At 37.7% G+C, this 23,359-nt stretch overlaps 1 protein-coding gene across 3 annotated transcripts in view; it reads left to right on the top strand.

Moving 5' to 3' along the window:
* The window catches only part of CERT1 (ceramide transporter 1), a 126,075-nt gene that overhangs the window by 2,667 nt on the left and 100,049 nt on the right, over positions 1-23,359 (top strand). For all 3 annotated transcript variants that reach the window (XM_058565035.1, XM_058564865.1, XM_058564943.1), the window contains exon 2: positions 3,411-3,545. In XM_058565035.1, the coding sequence (XP_058421018.1) occupies positions 3,411-3,545 (135 nt within the window). The remainder of the gene's footprint in view (positions 1-3,410; positions 3,546-23,359) is intronic.

Genomic DNA, 23,359 nt, shown 5'->3' with positions numbered 1-23,359 from the left:
CAAAAAGAGGAGGATTGGCATGGATGTTAGCTCAGGGCTGACCTTCCTCACAAAAAAAAAAAAAGAAGAAATATACCAGTCCAGGGACCAGCTGGGTGGCGTGGTGGTTAAGTTCACGCATTCTGCTTTGGCTGCGGCCCAGGGGTTCGCCGGTTCAGATCCTGGGTGTGGACCTACGCACTGCTCATCAAGCCATCCTGAGGCGGCGTCCCACATAGAGCCACTAGAAGGATGTACAGCTATGACATACAACTATCTACTGGAGCTTTGGGGGGAAAAAAGGAGGAAGATTGGCAACATATGTTAGCTCAGGGCTAATCTTCCTCAAAAAAACAAATAAATAAAATTTTTTAAAAAAGAAATACAGCAGTCTAAGGTTTTTTCCATATGGTAATCCAAAATACATGGAATTACTTCTGAAACATATTTTCTATAGAATTGCTTCTTAAGCACATAGGTTTCAAAAATACTGGATAGACAATAATTCTAGGTAGTTATAACAAATATCAGCATGGATCATGGATAGGAGAAGATTCACGCCTTGCTAGTACTTGAGAGCAGCTAAACCTGGATAAAATAAATCTCATCCAGCTTCTTTGGAATCCCTCCATCCTTCAAGGTTTACCTTATCTTCTATTTCCCCATACGCCTAACTGTTGGCTGCAATTCTGGCCATTGTTAGAGTCCATCTCAAATACTGTTCTTTCCGTGAAGCCTTTTGTTATTTCGCCAACCATTTCAGATCTTCTTCCCTTGAATTCCCATAGCATTTTATTTGTAACTTGCTTGACTCTTACTCTAAATGTATTTTTTTTCTCTTGAATTTATGCTTGCTGGAGTATTGGGAGCAGGAGTCTTTGATTCTCCTGCAGTATCTAATGTATTGTCTCTATTTGTTAAATGGGGAAGAGTGAGGGAACATCATGAGGGTAGAGAAAGGCAAAAATCTGCCTTCTAGGTGTGGTAATAGGAGCTGACATTTACTGATAAGAGGGTCCTGAGGCTTAAGTAATTTACTGAGTCCTCTGTAAGAAAATAATATAAAATTATGGACACACAATTGCTGGGGCTCCTTCTGTCACTTTGGAAGGGGTCTCTTCTAGTGAGCTGTGCTGAAGATTAAGTAAGCTTCATTAGCTATGCATAACTCTGCCTCCAACTGAGAAAATACTATGTGCCTGCCAGTGTTCTAAGTCTATTCTTGTTTAATCTTAACTCTGAGAGGTAGAGTTTGACCAGGAAAGAGAGGATAGGGGGCTGGCCTGGTGGCATAGCGGTTAAGTTCGTGCACTCCACTTTGGCGGCCCGGGGTTCACAGCTTCGGATCCCAGACGTGGACCTATGCATTGCTTATCAAGCCGTGCTGTGGCAGGCGTACCACATATAAAGTAGAGGAAGATGGGCATGATGTTAGCCCAGGGCCAATCTTCCTCAGCAAAAAGAAGAGGATTGGCAACAGATGTGTGCTCAGGGCTAATCTTCCTCACCAAAAAAAAAAAAAAAAAGGATAAGTAACTTGACCATAGTCATACAGTTAGTAGCTCTCTGAGGGGCAGTAATTGGAAGGGAGGTAGGATTAAGGTCTTCCAGTCTAAGCAATTTATATTATAGGCAATGGGGAGTTGTCTGTGTAAGTTTTGGAGCTGGAGGCTCAATGAGATTAGTATGTGAGATAAGTAAGCAAATATACTTAGTAAATAAGACTATGTAAGTCATGTAATAAAAAGCAGAAGATACCAGAGGTAAGGTTGTTAAACCTTCTCAGGAATCCAGGAACCTGATAATTTGACTGGATTAATTGAAAATAGGGAAGAGGAGCCAAATTTGAGTTTAATATGAAGGAAAGATGAATAGGAGTTTGTGATGGGCTGTGAAGATTCATAAGGAGCTGTCAGCTGTTGAGTATCTCCTATGAATATAGTAGGCGTATTCATGATTTTATTCAGCCATTGAAATAACAGACAAAGAAACTGAAGTTCAGAAAAGTTAAATAACTTGTCAAAACTCCTCACACGACTGGTCAAGTAGCTGAGTCTCTCTGACCTTGTATCTACTACTCTGTCCATGCAGTACACGAACGCTGAGCCAGGGTGAGTGCAGAAGTAGCAGAATAGCCCAGGAAATAGCAACAGAGGGAGGAAGTGCACCTTAAGGGAGGAAGTGAATTCAGTTTTGTATGTAGCCATCATTATTTCAGGTTGGTGTCTAAATGGTGGTAAGTCATAGGGAGTTAGATATAAGGAATTGGTGATTAGACAGCCCTTAGGAAAGAATGAGTTAAATTGCCAGCGTGGATGAGCTCTCAGGGAGGGGTTGTAATGATTGGGCTTAGAAGATTTAAGAGCTGAACCATCTCAAACATGCTGAATTAGGGACTAGGAAAGTAAAGATTTCTCAATGGCTAAAAAGCCTGAGCCAATGCGAGATATTTCTAACAATGCATTTTGAGTTAGTTTTTGGCAGATAGTTTTTGGCATATAGTTTTTGGCATTAGCAGATAGTTTTTGGAATTGTCTATACATACTTAAAACCTCCCAGAGCGTAAAAATATGCAAAATCAAGAATTCCCATAGAGGTTACCTTTCTGCCTTTGCAAGTTTATTGATTGTGATCTTCAGCGTGCAGCAAGACTTGAGCATAGCAACGTAGAAACTGTTTGTAGGTACTGGGAACAGCTAATCCAAGTATGTTTTTGAAAACCAGTTTTATATTTGTATTATTGTATTACTCATGGGTTCAAAACATAGATCTTCAGAGAAACTTGGAAAATGAATTAACTATTTCAAATATGTACTAAGTTCTGTGGTGGAAAAAATAAAGTTGATGTGGACTTACTAAAGATTAATGATGTAGTATTTTTACTTTGATGTAATTATGAACATTATAAATTTTCGTATAGGGATAACAACGGAAGTAGAGTTTTGGCCATGATTGCCTTCATACTTCTGTTGATTTAGAAGGCTTCACGCAGTACTTGGTGTGGGAGAATGAGAGGCTATATAACCACTTTTCTATTGAATATGTTAATTATGGCAGGGGCCAAAACAATTTAAATGTCATGAAGGTGGTGAGGAGGAAGAATGAAAGCACACAAAGAACGAAGCAAAAGTTTTAACTGAAATCTGCCTCCGTTTTATTCCTCAAATGTTAGAAGAAAATGTTATATTTTATTTATCTATTTATTTATTTTATTTATAATTTTGTAAGGATTACTGAAAACCATTATATAAGCCAGAAAATCTCAACTTTTCATTTTTTATAATCATTTTTACTGTTTATAATCAAGTTAGAACTTTTCACGTTTTGGTTTTAAAATTAGATTGATTGCTATTTCAGAAAGTTTGGATTTCTAAAATACTGAACTTTTTATTTTTTGTTTTTCTCTGCCCTCCTTCCCCTCTTACCCCCAGTGGACAAACTACATTCGTGGGTGGCAGGATCGTTGGGTAGTTTTGAAAAATAATACTCTGAGTTACTACAAATCTGAAGATGAGGCAGAATATGGCTGCAGAGGAGTGATCTGTATTCACAAGGCTGTCATCACGGTAAGTTCCTGTTCTCCTTCATTCAACAAATATTTATTGAGCATCAGCTATACACCAGGAACTGTTTTAGGTGCTTGGGATCCATCTATGAACAAAATGGATAAAGATCCTTGTCCTTGTGGAGCAAAGAGTGTAGTACGTTTTTTCATCAATTTATTTTAAAGTGTTTATTACTACATACTATTATTTTATATAGACGTGGTATTTATGTAGTTGGTATAGCAAGCCCTTAAACAGGGGCTTCAGAAAAAAAGATGTTAGAAGGCTTCATATCTAATGAGTTTGGGACAGTTACTTGTAGGTTATTGGAAAAGTTAAAGCAGGAAAGTTTAAAAACACATATTTTAACATTTAAAATTTTTAACTTAAAATGTATAAATCTATATTCGTTTGCCAACTTTTTGATGTAGAGCTGACGCCATATCTGAATGCAGAGTTGAGAGAAGTTGTTCTTGTGTAAACTATATCCATAATGCATGGTTTGTGATTTCCAGTTTTGATTTCTCTGAAGTGGAATAAAAGCTTAAAGATACTTTTGAAAAACCCTAAATATAGGGTTTTTTCTGGCTTTTAGTGATTTTCTCTAATATTTTACAAATGTCTCACCTTTATCTTACTCAATATCTTTCGAAGAATGACTCACCTTCTATTGAGTCATTCTACTTAGTTTGCATTCAACTTAGTGTACATAGAAACAGCTGTCTTCTTGCACTTGTATTCCATAGACTTACACAATGTTTTAAGTTATGTAAAGGACTACAGCAAGTAAACTGGCATAAACAGGTTTGAGAACAAACCAACTGAACTTATTAAACATATAACTTAACTAGTGTCTGAATATGGTAAGAATAGCATACTAGTCGAGAGCGGTCAGCATGCCATGGCGTATTTAATGGAAGGCAAAAAAAGGTGTTCGCTAAGGCAGGTCAGTTAAGGGAGCCACTGTAGTTAAAATCTAAAAATGGGTGTATTAAAACAATCATAGATTTTACTGATACATTCAAAGAGAATTCACTTCATGATAGAATTTATATTGCTTATAAAAGTAAAAGGTATACTTTGGATCTGTGTTGATATCTAAATCTGACTTACATATGTTTGTGTTACACATTTAAGGAAAATCCTACAGTATTTTTCCTTCATTTTTCATACATTCTCCCCCTCTTGTATATTCAAAGTTTGAAAACAAAAACTTAGTTGAATATTGAGTTGGAAAAACTTACAGAGGAATTGTTTGGAAGTGTTAAGAATGAAACACTAGTCTCCATTCTTAGGGACAATTTTAAGGAAATGTTTTGAACATAAAGGCTCACTATTTATTTTAGTCTGGTATGTGGTACGTTATAGAGTATTTTGAGATTGTATCTCGTTTAGTATTTTGGGGTTTTATTTCTCTTGAGGTTGACGATTATTCATGCTAGAGGACGGAATAGTGGCCAGAAATGTACTTGATAATCTTGAAGTATCTTTCCTTGGTTCTTCCCTCCTTCCTTCCTTTTGCATATTGTGGGTTCCTTATTAGTTACAATGCTTGACTCTTTGAAAATAATATGTTGATGTGAAAATGGGGGAGAATGAAATTTTCTCTTTATTGTTTACCAAGTAGTAGTATTCCGAGAGTATATGCTAGTTTCTGTAGAGTTAATATAGTTATCCTGTCTTGAATTATGGATTGTGGTATTAGTGCATGGCCTATTTGGGGAAAAGAAAAAATTTTAATAAACATTTACTTTGCATCTGCTCTGGAAAAAACAATATGTTCTCTGTAGATTTTTTTTTGTTATATCTTTATTTGCATGCAGAACTTTCATTGTGGTACATAGTCAAAGAAATGGGTAGGAAAGTGAAACCATTTGAGTACTTTGAGAGAAGAGATGAGGAAGAGATCCAGCAGAAGTATTCACTGGGCTAAGTGGCGGTGGAGAAGGTAGAAAGATGAATGAGGCAGCAGAATCTGAGTGGTAGTTAATCTTAAACGCAGTGAAATGGGTGGTAGGGAAAAGCACAGGCATTTGTATTCCTGAACTCCCTCGACTGTGTTCCTCACTCTGTGGGTTCACAGTTACATATTTCAAGGAAATTACAAAATATAACTGAATTTGGTGAACTTCTCAGAATGAAGTTTACAAATATCAGTATATACTTGAGTTAAATTTTAAAAATGTAATACTAATCTTCTCTGTTAAGTAGGTTTCCTTTGCTTTTCTTAAATACAGGCTATTTATCACTTCATCTCTAAAGACAAAGAATAAATATCAGTGTTGAATTTGCTCACGACACCCTTGTGAAATTGATAGTGTTCATATATGAGGAAATGTGGACTTGAGGAGTTGTGACTTGACTGTAACCATTCATTAACATATGTTATTTGTTGGTAAACTAAGTGTCTTGAGCCCACGTTTTCTGTTAGAACCTAATTCATTGTTAAATTCACTCTTATTTTAGTTTAACAACTAAGTCATTCTTAATTTATTTAAATCATTTCCTTTAGCTACGGGATAATAAATTGGGTGGAAAACTTTCAAGGAACCAAGTATTTCCTGGGAGAATTTATTTGTTACCTGGGAATAATTCTTAATATTAAGGGATTGGGAGTGAGTGAGTCAGAAAAAAACAGTACTCTTTCACTTTGTGAAAAAGGAGCTACCTGTATGTAGAATAAATAGAATTTAAAAGAAATTGTAGAAAGAAAAAAAGTTGTAGAAAGAAAGTTGGATTTCTCATTTATTATAGTTGAATAGTTATTTGCTTAAGACCCTGCTAGAAAACTTGCCATATAGTAGATGTTCAATATATGTTAGTTGTATTTCTTCAGTCAAAAGCAGTGTTTATGGAGTATTTAAACTGTTCTTTATTTTTTAAATTCTGTTTTTAAGTAAAACGCCCATGGTAAAAAATATAATCCATGGCGTGAAAAGGTTTAAAAAGCAAATACTTCTCTTTGCTCTTAGTCCTCCACTCAAGAAATAACTGAAGTTAAATTTATGGTCTGTCCTTCCCAAAAATTTGTATGCCAATATCAGCATTTATTTGTTTATGTTCTTCATTTTCATTTACACAAATAGTGTCATACTTAACCTGTTGTTCTGTACCTTGTTTTCTTTTTTTTTAAAGATTTTTTAATTTATTTTTTCCCCCCCAAAGCCCCAGTAGATAGTTGTATGTCATAGCTGCACATTCTTCCAGCCGCTGTACGTGGGACACGGCCTCAGCATGGCCGGAGAAGCGGTGCGTCGGTGCGCGCCCGGGATCCGAACCCGGGCCACCAGCAGCGGAGCGCGCCCACTTAACCGCTAAGCCACGGGGCCGGCCCCCTTGTTTTCTTTTAATGTCATGGACTTTAACTACTAAATTCTGTTGAATTGTATGTACCATATCTTTTTTATTTGCCCCTTTCCTGTTCTTGGACTTTCAGATCATGTCTAATTTTGTTTTACTTACATACATTCTTGAAACAAATGTATGTATTTTAAATTTGTTTATAGTAGTTACTGTCAAATGCCCTTTCAAAAGAGTACCACTTTTCACTCCTACCAGCAGTGTGTGTCTCTATTTCCCCGTATCCTCAAGTATTGAGGAAGTTGGGTTTTGGCAACTTTAAAATATTTGTCAGACTGCTGGATAAAAATGGTGTCTTATTATTTTAAATTGTATTTTTATTCATGAGGTTGAGTAACTTCATATGTTTATAGCCCATTTATATTTCTTTTTCCTATTCCAATCACTTGTTCATCTCTTTTTCTCAGTTTTCTTTCCTTATTGATTTGTAGAAGCTCTTTATATCATGATAATTGGCCATATGTCATATTTGTTGCAAGTATTTTCCCCCAGGTTGTCATTTGTCTGTTTCTTCCTTCCTTGTTTTATAGTCTTTTTTAAGCCTTATAGAAATTTAAAATGTCTGCATACTCTTATTGACTTTTTTCTTTATGGCTTCTGCATTTAGTTATGTCTAGATAGGTATTTCCCCCTCAAAGGTTATAACTCTACATGAATGTAGCTGTATTTTCATCTACAATTTACATTTGGATTTTGATTCCTGTGGGAGTTATTTTAGTGTGAAGAGTGATGTGGGAATGTAGCTTTTTATTTTTTTCCAAATGACTAACCATGTATTCTCATACCATTGATTGAATAATTCACCTTTTCTCCGCTGGTTCGAAAGGTCACCTATATTATATAATACATTCCCCTGTATGTTTGAGGTTGTTTCTCGACTCTCTTCTGTTCAGTTGCTTTGTCTATTCCTTCTTTTTGTATCACGTTTAAAATTATATTGCTAATAATTCATCAACCAATTCCTTGAACTGCTAATGATCCTTTTGTGAAGATAAAAGAAGTGGTTTGTTTGCAGTTGTTGAGATTAGAAAATGTTTGGGGAATCAGGAGGGTAGAGATTTTTGGTATGATGGAAATAGTAATGTGTTTAGAATTGGCTTGCCTAAGTTCTGTAGTCCCAAGTCTCGTCTTAGATATCTGACTTTGTGTACCGAATATGTTATAGAACTTCTTTAATTACCAAATGAATGGAATTCCTTTTATTCTTATCATAGGATGGTTATAGGGAAATTTATTCACTAATTTCATGTTTTAATATTTTCAGAAGGAAAAGTTAAAGGTAGTGAAAATGTTTATTGCTAGATTAAAAAAATATTAAAGCCAAATAGCTCTTGGAAGAGAAGAAGTTGAAAGATCCTGGCAAAATTAAAGAAGCCAGTAGAGATATAAAAGCAAGGGAAGGAGGTGTTCAAAATTGAAGAGGACTGTAAAAATAAACAAAAAATTTAAAAGTGCCAAATAAAGAGTAGTCAGATCCAAAGAGTTTTTGAATGTGGGGTTGTAAAGTGAAAAATGATGATACAGAATGATGTTCAGCAAATTGGATATCACCAAAGATGACTGGTGCTGTAAATAATCATACAAGGAACTCCAGATTAGTGAGAAATCCAAGAAGGTGGTCTTTTATCAAGTGTGCAATTTTGCTATATTGACCTGTGTTAGTAAGAACTGAAGGAGAGAGAGGGAGGTATATGCAACAAGTAAAAGCACTAGATAAGATACTAGTTGATAATAATTCTCATTTGAGGAGCATTTGCCAGTGAATTTCTAAAGAAATTAGAATCTTATACTACTAAGTAGTAGTGTAAGTAGTAGTAGTAGTTTCTCAAGTAAGCCTTGAGAAACTAATAATATCTGGTCAGCAGTTCATTTGGAAATATTGTCTCCCATCTTTAGATAACTTGAATGTAACTCGAATAACATAACTTGAATAATTAGAATTTAGTAGAAAATATTTAAAATATTTGATAAGAGGTTTTAGAAGAGGAAAAATATAAAAAAAGGATACCTGTTGAAATGTAAGACCCAGAATGTTGAAATAACTTACCCAAAATTATATAATTACAAAATGTATTAGTTTGCTAGGGTGGCCATAACAAAGTATCACAAACTGGGTGGCTTAGCCACCGGAAATTTATTGTCTCACAGTTCTGGAGTCTAGAAGTCTGCATCAAGATGTTGTCAGTGTTGGCTCCTTCTGTTGCTTTTGGTGGTTTGCTGGCAGTCTCTTGCATTCCTTGGCTTATCAATGCATCACCGTCCCAATCTCTGCATTCATGTTCACTTAGCCTTTTCCCTGTGTGTGTATCTATGTCCAAATTTCCCCTTTTTTATAAGGACAATAGTTGTATTGGATTAGGGGCCTATTCTACTCCAGTGTGACCTCATCCTAACTCCGAGTACCCTATTTCCAAATAGAGTCACATTCTGAGGTACTTGGGGTTAGGACTTCAACATATAAATTTGGGGACACACAATTCAACAATTGTGCGTCCTTAACAATCAGAGTTAAGACTAGAACCCAAGTCTCCTGATTCCCGTCTGGTGTTATTTTATCACATGTCACTGAGATAGGAAAAATGTATATATGATGCATTTTATTTTATGTAAGACTTGCAGGAACACAGCTGTTAAATATTTATAAAGCAACTCTTAAAAATTTGTGATTTACTATTAATGCCTTCTGTTAAATTTCTGCAATAAATATGATCTGTATTTTGGCATTCAAGTTTGCTTAAAGCAAGGAATACACATAATTTTTAGATTTCCTGCTTGAAATAGTTAGTAAAGGGCTTGTTTCCTTAGTTTTTCTGAATGTCTTTTAAGCTTCACGTACACCAGTTTTTTGTTTAGTATTTTCTATTTAGCATTTTGTCTTAATTTCCAGAGTGCTTAAAATATCATTCATGGGCTCTGAAGTAGAACCTGGGTTTAGATCTTGGCTCTGCTTCTTATGGCCAAGGGTACTTTTGTACAGATTACTAAATTTCTCTGAGCTTCACCTTCCTTAACTGGTTAAAGATAGGGAGATAAGGTCTTAGTATGGGAAGATTATGTGTATTAGATGAAATAACGTAAAAGCACTTGTACAGTTCTTGGCACATGTAGGCACTCAAATTTCTTTGTTTATTTTGAAATGTTTGTATTGGAAATAAAGCCTGCAGTTTAAAAAAAAAAAAAAAAGAAAGCATAGGAGAAGTGGGCAAAGACTTTTATTAAACGGGGACAAAGATGCAAGTGACTTCTTAGAGCCAGGATATATGACATGTCATATTTGAACAGATTCTCATGCATTTCCTATAAGCAGTTTCCTTCCGCCAAGTGGTTGTATTTCACAACTTATATATATATAATATATAGTATTTATATAATATATATATATATAAAGTTAACTCTCTATATGCTTTCTGCATGTTCCTGACAGACTGTTTTTTTCCTTGTTCCACTACTTGTTTTTTTTAAAAAAGACATGTTGTGCCTTTTTAAAAATCAGATTTATTCCTAATTGTTCCTTTTTATTACCAAGTACTTGTCCATGGTATAGATGTACCACAGTTTGTTTATCCACTCAGCAGTTGATGGATGTATATTTGTTTCCAGTTTTGGGCTACCTTAAGTAAGGCTGCTATAAACATTTGTGTACAGGTCTTTGTGTAAACATATATTTTTATTTCTCTTGGATAGATACCTAGGAATGGGATTGCTGGGTCGTATGATAAGTGTATGTTTAACTTTATAAGAAACTGCCAGGCTGTTTTCCGAAGTGACAGTACCATTTTATATTCCTACCAACAATGTATGAAAATTCAGCATTTTTGTCAGCACTTGTTTTCTGTTTTGTTTTGTTTTTTTTCTTTATCTTAACCATTCCAGTAGGCGTGTAGTGGTATCTCTTTGTGGTTTCAGTTTGCATTTTCCACACATTTTTTCATCTGCTTGTTATTTGTATCTCTTTGGTGATATGTCTGTTCAAATCTTGTGCTTTTGTTTGTCTTAATCTTGAGTTATGAAAGTTTCTTTATATATTTCGGATACCATAACTTTTATTAGACATGTGTTTTTTTAATCAGACGTGTATTTGGCAAATATTTTCCTCCCAACCTAAGTGCTTTTTGTCATTATTATCAGAAAATCAGTTACATTTAAAACATATGTGAATGTGTATTTTGCTGACTTTTTGCTCTGATTTCTTAGGAGTCTTTGAAGCCTATTTATTTCCCAGTATTGTCTGTAAAGATACCAGCACTATTATTTTTCCTAGATTGTTTGTACAGAGGCAACATTTCTTACAGTTTTTTAATTTTTATTTTTTAGTTTGGGTCTGCAGTGGCACACTGTCATTTAATAGAAGTGACGAAACTTTAGATTTAAAATTACCTGCTGACAACTCAGCATGTAGTGAATTCACCAGGGAAGCTGCTATTACTGTTGAGCTTCTTCCTTGGAGTGAGGGCTGTGTAGGTTTGACTTCTGTTGTGTCTTCATTGAAGGAAGAAGACTATGGCTAATAAAGAGAGTGAGATTTTCTCTTGGTCCCCAAGTTAGAGAATATGTATTATCCAACAATTATTTATTTTAAAAATATACTTTCCTACTAATGAGGATTTATCACTTAAAAAAAAGAAAAAGATCACTTATAAATTGTTTATAAGGAACCAAGAAGCCATGACCAGTTGAAACTCATCCAGAAATTAAGGTGGTCTCTAAAGTGATAATGTCTTGAGGGCAGGAGACAGGGTTGGATAGTGACTCCTGAAAACTCACGTATAAACCCAATTTCATAAAGTGAAGTTTTCTCCTATTGTGAAAGACTTCAGGTGGTTTCATTTGGCTTTGAAAAAATTAGAAAGTTCATGCAGATAAAGATGCATCTACTTTATCTCCTTGCCCATAGAAAGAGTAGTGAAGGGGTTAAAAATTTTTTTTAACCCAAAAAAAGAGAACAGGCAAGGAGACAATAGAAGACAGCTTTTTAGAAGCTGGAAAACAGATGGGCAAGAGCTAAATGAGTTAGTAGATCTGAGAAACCTAAATCCTAAGCTATCAGTTGGGAAAGCTGAGAACTAGGTTTATGTCACAATCATAAATATGTTAGCAGTACCAGAGACTTCTTGAAATGAGAATTTGGGTGTGAAAGTTGTTAAAAATAAGGAGGATGAGTTAATATCGGTTTGAGAAGCAATCAAATCCCCTTTTTCTCCCCCAACTCTGGGTGTTTGGGTGATTGACTTACCCCTAACCTAACAAAAAATAGGTTTATCCTATAGAGAGGATGAAATAGTGGTTTTATCTCTCTGGGCTGGAGAGTGGGGGAATAGGCGCTAGAAACAATGGAAAGCAAGGAATCATACTGACTAGAGGGGATTAAGGGAAGTATGCTGACTGGATACTGAGATCTCACGCCACTCCATCCCACCTTTATTCCCCACGTGGCTCCCAAAACACTGGCTGACACACTTTCATCTTTAGAGCAGGAGGTTGCTGGGGTCTTCTCTCGAGAATCTGACCAGCCCAAGAGGAAAGACCTAAAGATAAAGTGTCCCCAATGAAGTAGCCCAACTAGATTATCCAGCAGTGAAGCACATCTGTGATAAACTACACAGCCTTAACAGCTTCCAGTCAGCTTTGTAGATTCCTCACTTTTAAAAATGAGCGGATAAGCAAGGACTACGTGGCACCTGAGGAAAGTTTCCAACATGAAAGAGATCAAGAGAATAAATGCAATACTAGGCAACAAATTATTCAAATATTCCACAAAAATAAAGAAAAAAATTTGTTAGTATTCTCACGTGGTCAAGAGTATTGGGAATCATGAAACCAAAAAGTGTTACTGAACCAGGTTCATTTTGCGCGCCACACAGTATGTCAGTTAGCAAAACAGCAAGTTTGCAGCAGAGAAAGGGTTTATTCACACGACAGCCAAGTGAGGAGATGGGAGAACAAATCTCAGATCCGCCTCCCTGAATATGGGCATTAGGGATGTTTATGGAATAGAGAGGCAGAGTGGTCTGAAGTGTGGGAATAGATGATTGGAGGTAAGGAGAAGTGAGGTAATTGATGATCTGCTCAAGTGTAGTCAATCTTCATGGCTCTTCATAGGGTGCACATTCACAAAATGATGGCATTAGCGTGATCTGAGGGTGGACTTTTCAGCCCCCTGATGTCATAGGGTCACCTGTCAGTCATCTGCACAGGCCCAGTTGATGAGCCAGTGAACTGGACAAGGAGTCCACTCTCAGTTCCTGAAAAAAACTGAAGCACCCTTTACCATGGTAACCTCAGCATCAGAGACGTTATCTCTAGGGTGGGTTTTGGTAATGCATTATCTAACTACTTTTCCAAACACACCAGTGAGTATAGTTAAAGCAGGTTAGCCCCTGGTTTCAGAAGTATACTATAAAAAAGGGCTCAAGAGGAAATTATAATTATGGTCGCAGTGATGAAAAAAATCAGAAGGGTTGGAAGATAGAATTATAGACATTTCCCAGAAAGTAGAGAAAAGGAAAAAAGATAGTGAAAAGGAGAAAAGATGAAATTAAAGGAATGATCCAAGAGTTTTAAAATTTGAACAAGAGCTTCAGGAGAGAACAGAGAAAAAGGAATCGACAGTGAAAGAATACTAGAAAAGTTCATAGAAATAAAGGACATGAGCTTTCACATTGAAAGGGCCGAGGAGTGCCCAGCGTAATAGATGAAAAAAGACCCACGTTAAAGACACATTGTTGTGGTGAATCAGACCACTGGGAAGAAGGAAGATCCTGGATGCTTCCAGAGGGAAAAAAACAGATCACAACAAAGGATAAAGATTTAAAATGACTGTGGACTTCTCAAGAACAACACTGGAAGCTAAAATGCAATGGGTCATGTCTTCATTCTTCTGAAGAATGATTTTCAACACTGAATCTATATCCAGCCAAACCACTAAGCAAGTGTAAACCACTAAGCAAGTGTAAGGGCAGATAAAAGCATTTTAAAATGTGAAAGTCTCAAAAAATTTACTTCTTGTGTTTTTTTAAAAATGTCTTGTTTTAGAGATACATAGGTTATCTACAGATGAAATGATAGGTTTTGAATGTGTTTCAAAATAATCCATTTGGGATGGTGTGAATTGGTGGGGGGGAATAGGTAAAACAAGAATGACCATGAGTTAATGATTGTCAAAGCTGAATAGTGGTATGTGGGGTTTATTTCTCCTATCCTCTATTCGTGCATATGTTTGAAAATTCCCATAATAAAAAGTAAAAAACACACATACATTTGACACACCTTTCTTCTGGAAAACGTGCCACATCAAAACAAGGAAGTATTAAATAAGAAAGAGGAAGCAATGGCAGAGGAGGTTCTCCAAATGGGATCTCCAGGTCAGTAGCATCATTATCAGCTGTGAACTTGTTAGAAATGCAAATTCTCAGGCCCTACCCCAGACTTAATGAATCAGAAACTCTGGGTATGAGGTCCAGCATTCTGTCTTAACGAACCCTTTAAGTGATTCTGATCCATGCTGAAGTTTGAGAACCACTCTCCTAAAGCAAGAAAAATAGCTGTGCTCAAGTAAAGCATAGACATGTGGTGGTTTATTCGATCTCATTTTTTTAACTGCTTGCTCTCTGGACTTAGATAGTTGATCTGACATTTAAATGAATCTCCAATCGAGTTGTTATGCATAAAGGCAGAGAAATTGCTAATAGTTGTACTATTTAGTGCTAGCAATCTGAATGGACAATGGATGTAAAAGTTTCAGATTTTGGGAAACTGTTAAGTATAGTGATTGTCTCAGAAATGGAATAGGTGGAGGAAGTCAAGATGCCAGCGTAGGCAGATTCTGAACTCACCTCCTCCCGCGGACACAGCCAATTTACAACTACTCGTGGAAAAACTACCCCTGAGACAGAACTGAAAACTGGATAAGAGGAACTCCTGCAACAACGGACAATCCTAGTTGAGGTGGAAGAGGCAGAGACTCCCTTCTAGAGAGGAAAAACCCCGCCTTCACAAGCCGCCAGCTTCACAGCTGCCTGGGAGCAGCGCATAGGTACGAAGCCCTCCCTGGAGGAGTGGGGCCCTGAGCCTGAGAGCACCCCCGCTGTGGGCATTTTGTGGACCCAGCACAATCGAGACGAGTGGCATAATATCTGACTTTGCCTGCTACTAAAACATTGGGGAGTAACCCCAGAAAAGCTGGTTCACAAAGAAATTAAAACTGGCTCTTAAACGGCCCGTGCGCAAACTCACCCGTTTCAGAAAGCAACCTAAAATCACCAGAAAGAAAGGTGCACAGTGCTGTGGTGAAAAGAGACTCACCTAATAGGCCCTGAGTGCATCTTGGTGAGGGGTGAGACCTCTCCAGGGACTGGGACATTGGCGGTGGCCATTGTTGTGGCCTGGTGTGGGCGTGCTGACACAGACACCATTAGAGTTCTCCCTGGGGCCTGCTAGCCCAGAGTCTGCCCCACCCGCTAGAGCATGGATTTAATCTAGCTCAGCCAGGGCAGGCAGCCCACCCTAGAGACGGGCCCCACCCAACAACAAGCCCTCAGGCAACTTGTGGGCCTGCTTAGATTGGTGACTGGATTCTCTGCTGCCTGGCAACTGAGCCAACTTCAGTGGGGCAGGACGGCAGGACGTGCACAAGGAGCGGGTGGAGAGTGTGGGGCAGCGGTGGAGTGTGTGGGGCTCCTGCCGTGGAGAGACTGGGTCTGCTTCAGGAGGTTGGGGCACGCACATGGGGCAGGACTGTGTTGACTGTGTGTGTGGACCTGTGGGTGGCAGGGCTTGTCAGCTGCAGAAGACTTGTGCTTCTCAAAGACCCACATAGGGGGTTTGCCCCACCTTCCAAAGCCTGAAACAATTGGGTGCTCCTGTGCCTGAGGCCAGCCCCACCCAGCTGCAATCCTCAGAGAGCTGACAAGAGACCTAAAGGCTGGAGGCTTATAGCAATTGTAAATCCCTGAGCCTAACAACCTGCCACGATGGGGGCCTACTAACTTAAAAGAAATACTGCAACACAAATGTGGTATTAGAATTTGCAGCCAACTGTGCTGGGGCTCCCCACACCTGATAAAGAGACTGAAGGGCCCACAATAACTACAAGCAGCTGAGCATTACAACAGCTGGCCAGAAGCATAACTCGGCCTCCCTGGGCACCTACAGTGAGAGCAAACAGGCCACAACAGAAGTAGCCCACATAGAGGTCACACCTGTAACATTGAGAACTGAGGGAAGCACACTGCAGGCACCCTAAGGCATCACTTACATAAGGTCACCTATCCAAGAGCAGGAGACTACCTAATACGTAGACACAAGCACAGGGAAAGAGGCAAAATGAGGAGGCAAAGGAATACATTCCAAGTAAGGGAACAGGACAAAACCCCAGAAAAGGAACTAAGTGAAACAGAAATGAGCAACCTACCCGACAGAGAGTTCAAACAAAGAGTGTTAGGGATGCTCACTGATGTGGGGAGAAGAATAGATGGACTCAGTGAGAATGTCAACAAAGAAATGAAAGATATAAAAAAAAGCCAATCAGAAATGAAGAATACAATACTGGAAATGAGAAATTCGCTAGAGGGACTCAAAAGCAGAGTAGAGGATACAGAAGAACGGATCTGTGAGCTGGATGAAAGACTAGAGGAAATTACCCAAGCTGAACAGGTAAAAGAGAAAAGAATTAAAAAGAGTGAGGACAGTCTAAGGGACCTCTGGGACAACATGAAGTGCACTAACATCCGTGTTATAGGTGTCCCAGAAGGAGAAGAGCGAGACAAAGGGGCAGAGAATCTATTTCAAGAAATAATAGATGAAAACTTCCCTAACCTAAGGAAGGAAACAGACATCCAGGTACAGGAAGCACAGAGAGCCCCAAACAAGATAAACCCAAAGAGGCCCACACCAAGACACATCATAATCAAAATGCCCAGAATTAAAGATAAAGAGAGAATCCTAAAAGCCGCAAGAGAAAGTCAGGTTACATACAAAGGAAACCACATAAGGCTGTCAGCTGACTTCTCAGCAGAAACCTTACAGGCAGGAGGGAGTGGCACGATATATTTAAAGTTCTAAAAGGAAAAAACTTACAGCCAAGAATACTCTACCAAGCAAGGTTATCATTCAAAATGGAAAGAGAGATCAAAAATTTCCCAGACAAGCAAAAATTAAAGGAGTTTGTCACCAAGAAACCAGTGCTACAAGAAATGTTAAAGGGACTTATTTAAGGGGAAAAGAGAAGACCACAAGTAGGAAAAATTATCTATTTCCAAGATAAGAGAGTAATGGATACAAATGCACAAAAAAGAGGTTAGATATGATATCAAAAACATAAAAAGAGGAAAGGAGGCAGGAGGGGAGTTAAAGAGTAGAGCTTTCAGACAGAGGTCAAACTAAAGAGACCATCAATTCTGTATAGAAGAAGAAAAGAACAGAGAAGGATTAATAAAACACTGAGAAAAAAAGTTAAAAAATGGCAGTAAGTACATACTTATCAATAGCTACTTTAAACGTCAATAGACTAAATGCTCCAATAAAAAGGCATAGGGTGGCTGATTGGGTAAAAAAACAAGACCCATATATATGCTGCATACAAGAGACACACTTCAGACCTAAAGACACTCACAAACTGAAAGTGAAGGGGTGGAAAAAGATACTCCACGCAAATGGCAATGAAAAGAAAGCTGGGGTACCAGTACTCATGTCAGACAAAATAGACTTTAAAACAAAAACTGTAAAAAGAGACAAGGGCATTACATAATGATAAAGGAAACAATCCAACAAGAGGATATGACACTTGTAAATATTTACGCACCCAATGTAGGTACACCTAAATATTTAAAGCATTTATTAACAGACATAAAAAGAGAAATAGGCAGTAACACAATAATAGTAGGGGACTTTAACACTCCACTTACACCAACGGATAGATCATCCAAACAGAAGATTAATAAGGAAACATTGGCCTTAAATGACACACTAGAAGAGATGGACCTAGTAGATATATACAGAGCATTCCATCCAAAAACCGAAGAATACACATTCTTTTCAAATGCACATGGAACATTCTCCAGGATTGATCACATATTAGGCCACAAAACAAGTCTCCATAAATTTAAGAAGATTGAAATAATACCAAGCATCTTTTCTGACCACAACAGTATGAAAGTAGAAATCAGCTATAGGAATAAAATCAGAAAAGCCACAACTACGTGGAGATTAAAGAAAATGCTACTGAACAACGACTGGGTCAATGAAGAAATCAAAGAAGAAATCAAAAAATACCTGGAGACAAATGAAAATGAAAATACGACATGCCAGAATTTATGGGATATAGCAAAAGTGGTTCTAAGAGGGAAGTTTATAGCGATACAGGCCTATCTCAACAAACAAGAAAAGTCTCAAATAAACAATCTAACAGTGCACCTAAAGGAACTGGAAAAAGAACAAACAAAGCCCAGAATCAGTAGAAGAAGGGAAACAATAAAACTCAGAGCAGAAATAAATGAAATAGAGACCAAAAAACAATAGAAAAAATTAATAAAACCAAGAGCTGGTTCTTTGAAAAGATCAACAAAATTGACAAACCTTTAGCTAGACTCACCAAGAAAAAAAGAGAGAAGGCACAAATAAGTAAAATCAGAAATGAAAGAGGAGAAATTACAACAGACACCTCAGAAATACAAAAGATTATAAGAGAATACTATGAAAAGCTGTATGCCAACCAATTTGACAATCTGGAAGAAATGGATAAGTTCTTAGAATCATACAAGCTTCCAAAACTGGATCAAGAAGAAGTAGAGAATTTGAATAGACCGATCACCAGTAAGGAGATCGAAACAGTAATCAAAAACCTCCCCAAAGATAAAAGTCCAGGATCAGACAGCTTCCCTGGTGAATTCTACCAAACATTCAAAGAAGACTTAATGCCTATCCTTCTCAAACTCTTCCAAAAAATTGAGGAGGGGGGGAAGCTCCCTAACTCATTCTACGAAGCCGACGTTACCCTGATACCAAAACCAGGCAAGGACGACACAAAAAAAGAAAATTACAGGCCAATATCACTGATGAACATCGATGCAAAAATCCTCCGCAAAATACTAGCAAATCGCATACAACAATACATTAAAAAAATCATACACCGTGATCAAGTGGGATTTATTCCAGGTATGCAGGGATGGTTCAACATTCGCAAATCAATCAGTGTAATACACCACATTAATAAAATAATCAAAATCACATGATCGTCTCAATAGACGCAGAGAAAGCATTTGAGAAGATACAGCATCCATTTATGATAAAAACTCTGAATAAAATGGGGATAGAAGGAAAGTACCTCAACATCATAAAGGCCATATATGAGAAACCCACAGCTAATATCATCCTCAATGGTGAAAAACTGAAAACCATCCCTCTAAGAACAGGAACCAGACAAGGATGCCGACTGTCACCACTCGTATTTAACATAGTACTGAAAGTCCTAGCCAGAGCATTCAGGCAAGAGAAAGAAATAAAAGGGATCCAAATTGGAAAGGAAGAAGTGAAACTGTCACTGTTTGCAGATGACATGATTTTATATATAGAAAACCCTAAAGAATCCACCAGAAAACTTTTAGAAGTAATAAACGAATATGGTAAAGTTTCAGGATACAAAATCAACATACAGAAATCAGTTGCATTTCTATAGACTAACAACAAAGTAGCAGAAAGAGAAATTAAGAATACCATCCCGGTCCCGGCCCCGTGGCGTCGCGGTTAAGTGCGTGCGTGCGCTCCGCTGCTGGCGGCCCCGGTTTGGATACCGGGCCTGCACCAAGGCACCGCTTCTCAGGCCATGCTGAGGCCGTGTCCCACATACAGCAACTAGAAGGACGTGCAACTATGACGTACAACTATCTACTGGGGCTTTGGTGGGGGGGAAGGAGGAGGATTGGCAATAGATGTTAGCTCAGAGCCGGTCTTCCTCAGCAAAAAGAGGAGGATTAGCATGGATGTTAGCTCAGGGCTGATCTTCCTCACAAAAAAAAAAAAAATGAATACCATCCCATTAACAAGTGCAACAAAAAGAATAAAATACCTAGGAATAAACTTAACTAAAGAGGTGGAAGAGCTGTACACGGAAAACTATAAAACATTGCTGAGAGAAATTGAAGAAGACACAAAGAAATGGAAAGCTATTCCATGCTCTTGGATTGGAAGAATTAACATAGTTAAGATGTCCATACTTCCTAAAGCAATCTATAGATTCAATGCAATCCCTATCAAAGTTCCAACAACATTTTTCACAGAAATAGAACAAAGAATCCTAAAATTTATATGGAACAACAAAAGACCCCAAATAGCTAAAGGAATCCTGAGAAAAAAGAACAAAGCTGGAGGTATCACACTCCGTGATTTCAAAATATACTACAAAGCAATAGTAACCAAAACAGCATGGTACTGGCACAAAAACAGACACGCAGATCAATGGAATAGAATCGAAAGCCCAGAAATAAACCCACACATCTATGGACAGCTAATCTTTGACAAAGGAGCCAAGAACATACAATGGAGAAAAGAAAGTCTCTTTAACAAATGGTGTTGGGAACACTGGATAGCCATATGCAAACAAATGAAAGTAGACCCTTACCTTACACCATACACAAAAATTAACTCCAAATGGATTAAAGACTTGAATGTAAGACCTGAAACTATGAAACTTCTAGAAGAAAACACAGGACGTACGCTCTTCGACATCGGTCTTAGCAACATATTTTCAAACACCATGTCTGACCAGGCAAGAGAAACAATAGAAAAAATAAACAAATAGGACTACCTCAAACTAAAAAACTTCTGCACAGCAAAGGAAACCATCAACAAAATGAAAAGACAACCTAACAATTGGGAGAAGATATTTGCAAACCATACATCTGATAAGGGGTTAATCTCTAAAATATATAAAGAACTCATGCATCTCAACAACAAAAAAACTAACAACCCAATTAAAAAATGGGCAAAAGACCTGAACAGACATTTCTCCAAAGAAGATATACAGATGGCCAGCAGACACATGGAAAGATGTTCAGAATCATTAACTATCAGGGAAATACAAATCAAAACTACAATGAGATATCACCTCACGCCTGACAGAATGGCTATAATTAACAAGACAGGAAACAACATATGTTGGAGAGGATGTGGAGAGAAGGGAACTCTCATACACTGCTGGTGGGAGTGCAAACTGGTGCAGCCACTATGGAAAACAGTATGGAGATTGCTCAAAAAATCAAGGATAGAACTACCATATGATCCAGCTATTCCACTGCTGGGTATTTATCCAAAGAACTTGAAAACACCAGTGCGTGAAGATACATGCACCCCTGTGTTCATTGCAGCATTATTCACAATAGCCAAGACTTGGAAGCAACCTAAGTGCCCATCAAGGGACGAATGGATAAAGAAGATGTGGTATATATACACAATGGAATACTACTCAGCCATAAGAAACGATGAAATCCAGCCATTTGTGACAACATGGATGGACATTGAGGGTGTTAAACAAAGCGAAATAAGTCAGAGGGAGAAGGTCAAATACTGTATGATTTCCTTCATTAAGTAGTAGATAATAACAACAATAAACAACCACATAGAGACAGAGATTGGACTGGTCGTTACCAGAGGGAGAAGGGGGAGGGAGGAGGGCGAAAGGGATAATTCGGCACATGTGTGTGGTGATGGGTTGTAATTAGTATTTGGGTGGTGAAATGATGTAATCTATGCAGAAATAGAAGTATAATGATGTACACCTGAAATTTATACAATGTTATAAACCAGTGTTACTGTAATAAACAAAAAATTTTTTAAAAAGAGAAACAGATGAGGTTAATTTATATTTTATTTAACTTAATATATCTAAATATTATCCTAATATATAGTTATAAAAAATTGTTACTGAGATATTTTACATTCTTTGTTTTGTACCAAGTCTTCAAAATTCAGTGTGTATTTTGCACTTACAGCACATCTCAGTTCAAAATTGCCACACATGCCTGATGACAACTGTATTGGACAGTACAGGTCTAGATGTTAAAGTATATTGAAAGTTAAGAAATTGGGGGCTGCCTGGTACATCAAGTCAATATGTTAAATGAAAAAAGTTGCAATGAATACTTATAATTTGCTTTCCTATATATTTTCCTGAAGATTTGCAAATTAGATTTACAAACAAAAAAGGGAAACAAAGTCTTGGGAAAGATATTATGCACTTGGGGGCCGCTAAGTTATTTATTCAGACTGATCTTGTCTGGGAATCTGTTTTCAGGTTCTGTTCTCTTAAACTAACACATTCTTATTAAGTAGTTTTTGTTATTTTAGCATCTTTTATTGTAGCGTGATCTGGGAAGATTTCTCTGGCAAAGTACTACTGTGTTTTAATGAGTTTTGATGCCACCAAATTTAAGATGCACCATTATTTTATATGCCACATTGCCAATTCTAGTTTATATCAATTGTAAGAGACATCATTATTTCAGAGATGTAAAAATGTGTTAGGGGGGTCGTTTTTATAATGGTTGAAATAGGGCATTTGAATAGAAATCTCAAGAAGGAAAAGGAATGAGGGAAGAGGTGACCAGGTAAGAAGGAGCAGCAGTTGTAAAGGCCCACCAGGGCTAGTTGAAGGAACTGTCAGGAAGCCTGTATGGCTGGAATGGAGTAGACAAGGGGGAAAGTAGTAGCAAAAGAAGGCAGAGATGTGGTAGGGCCTGATGGTGTAGAGCCATGTGCACAGGTCATTATAAGGACTTGAACTTTTATGCTGAGTGAGGTAGGAAGTTATTGAAGGCTTGAGCAGAGGAGTGATTTGATCCTTGTAACAGGATCACTTTTGGCTGCTGTGTTAAGAATAGATTGTAGGAGGCAGGAATGGAAGCAGGAGAACAGAATTAGGCAGACTTAGGATGCTATTGCAGATAATCCAGAGGAGAGATGATGGTGGCTTGGACCAGAGTAGTAGTGGTGGCAATTATGAGAAGTGATTGGATTCCAGATTTATTTTGAAGCTAGAGCTGACAAGATTTGCAGGTTTGCTGATAGATTCCTTTTGGAGTGTGAGAAAAATGAGGAGTCAGACGATTTCAGGTCTAAGCAACTGGTAGTTACCGTTTATAGAAATGTAGAAGCCTACCGGAGGAGAATTTTCAGGAGCAGATCAGGTGCAGTTTTGGATATGTTGAGATGCCTTTTAGGCATTCAAGAGAAGATACAGAGCAGGCAGTGAAGTAGAAGTCTGGAGGTCAGGGAAGAGGGCCTGGTTGGAGTTATAAATTGTATGTGTTTCTCTGAGCACGAATGTGCATGTATCACATGGCGTATGTGTGTGTAAGTTTATCTTTTGATCCTTGTGTCATTGAGTGTTTCTTCAGAATTTCTTTTTTTGTTTTTCTGTGTTTAGTCTTTGATTTTAATGTTAGAGGTTTTCTCAAGTGTTTGATGACATTGGCTCCCCTTAACAA

This window comes from Diceros bicornis, chromosome 1, assembly GCF_020826845.1.
Source record: "Diceros bicornis minor isolate mBicDic1 chromosome 1, mDicBic1.mat.cur, whole genome shotgun sequence".
NCBI classification, from domain to species: Eukaryota; Metazoa; Chordata; class Mammalia; order Perissodactyla; family Rhinocerotidae; genus Diceros; species Diceros bicornis.
The sequence above is the reverse complement of the archived record's forward strand: the minus strand, read 5'-3'. Positions and strand labels throughout refer to the sequence as shown.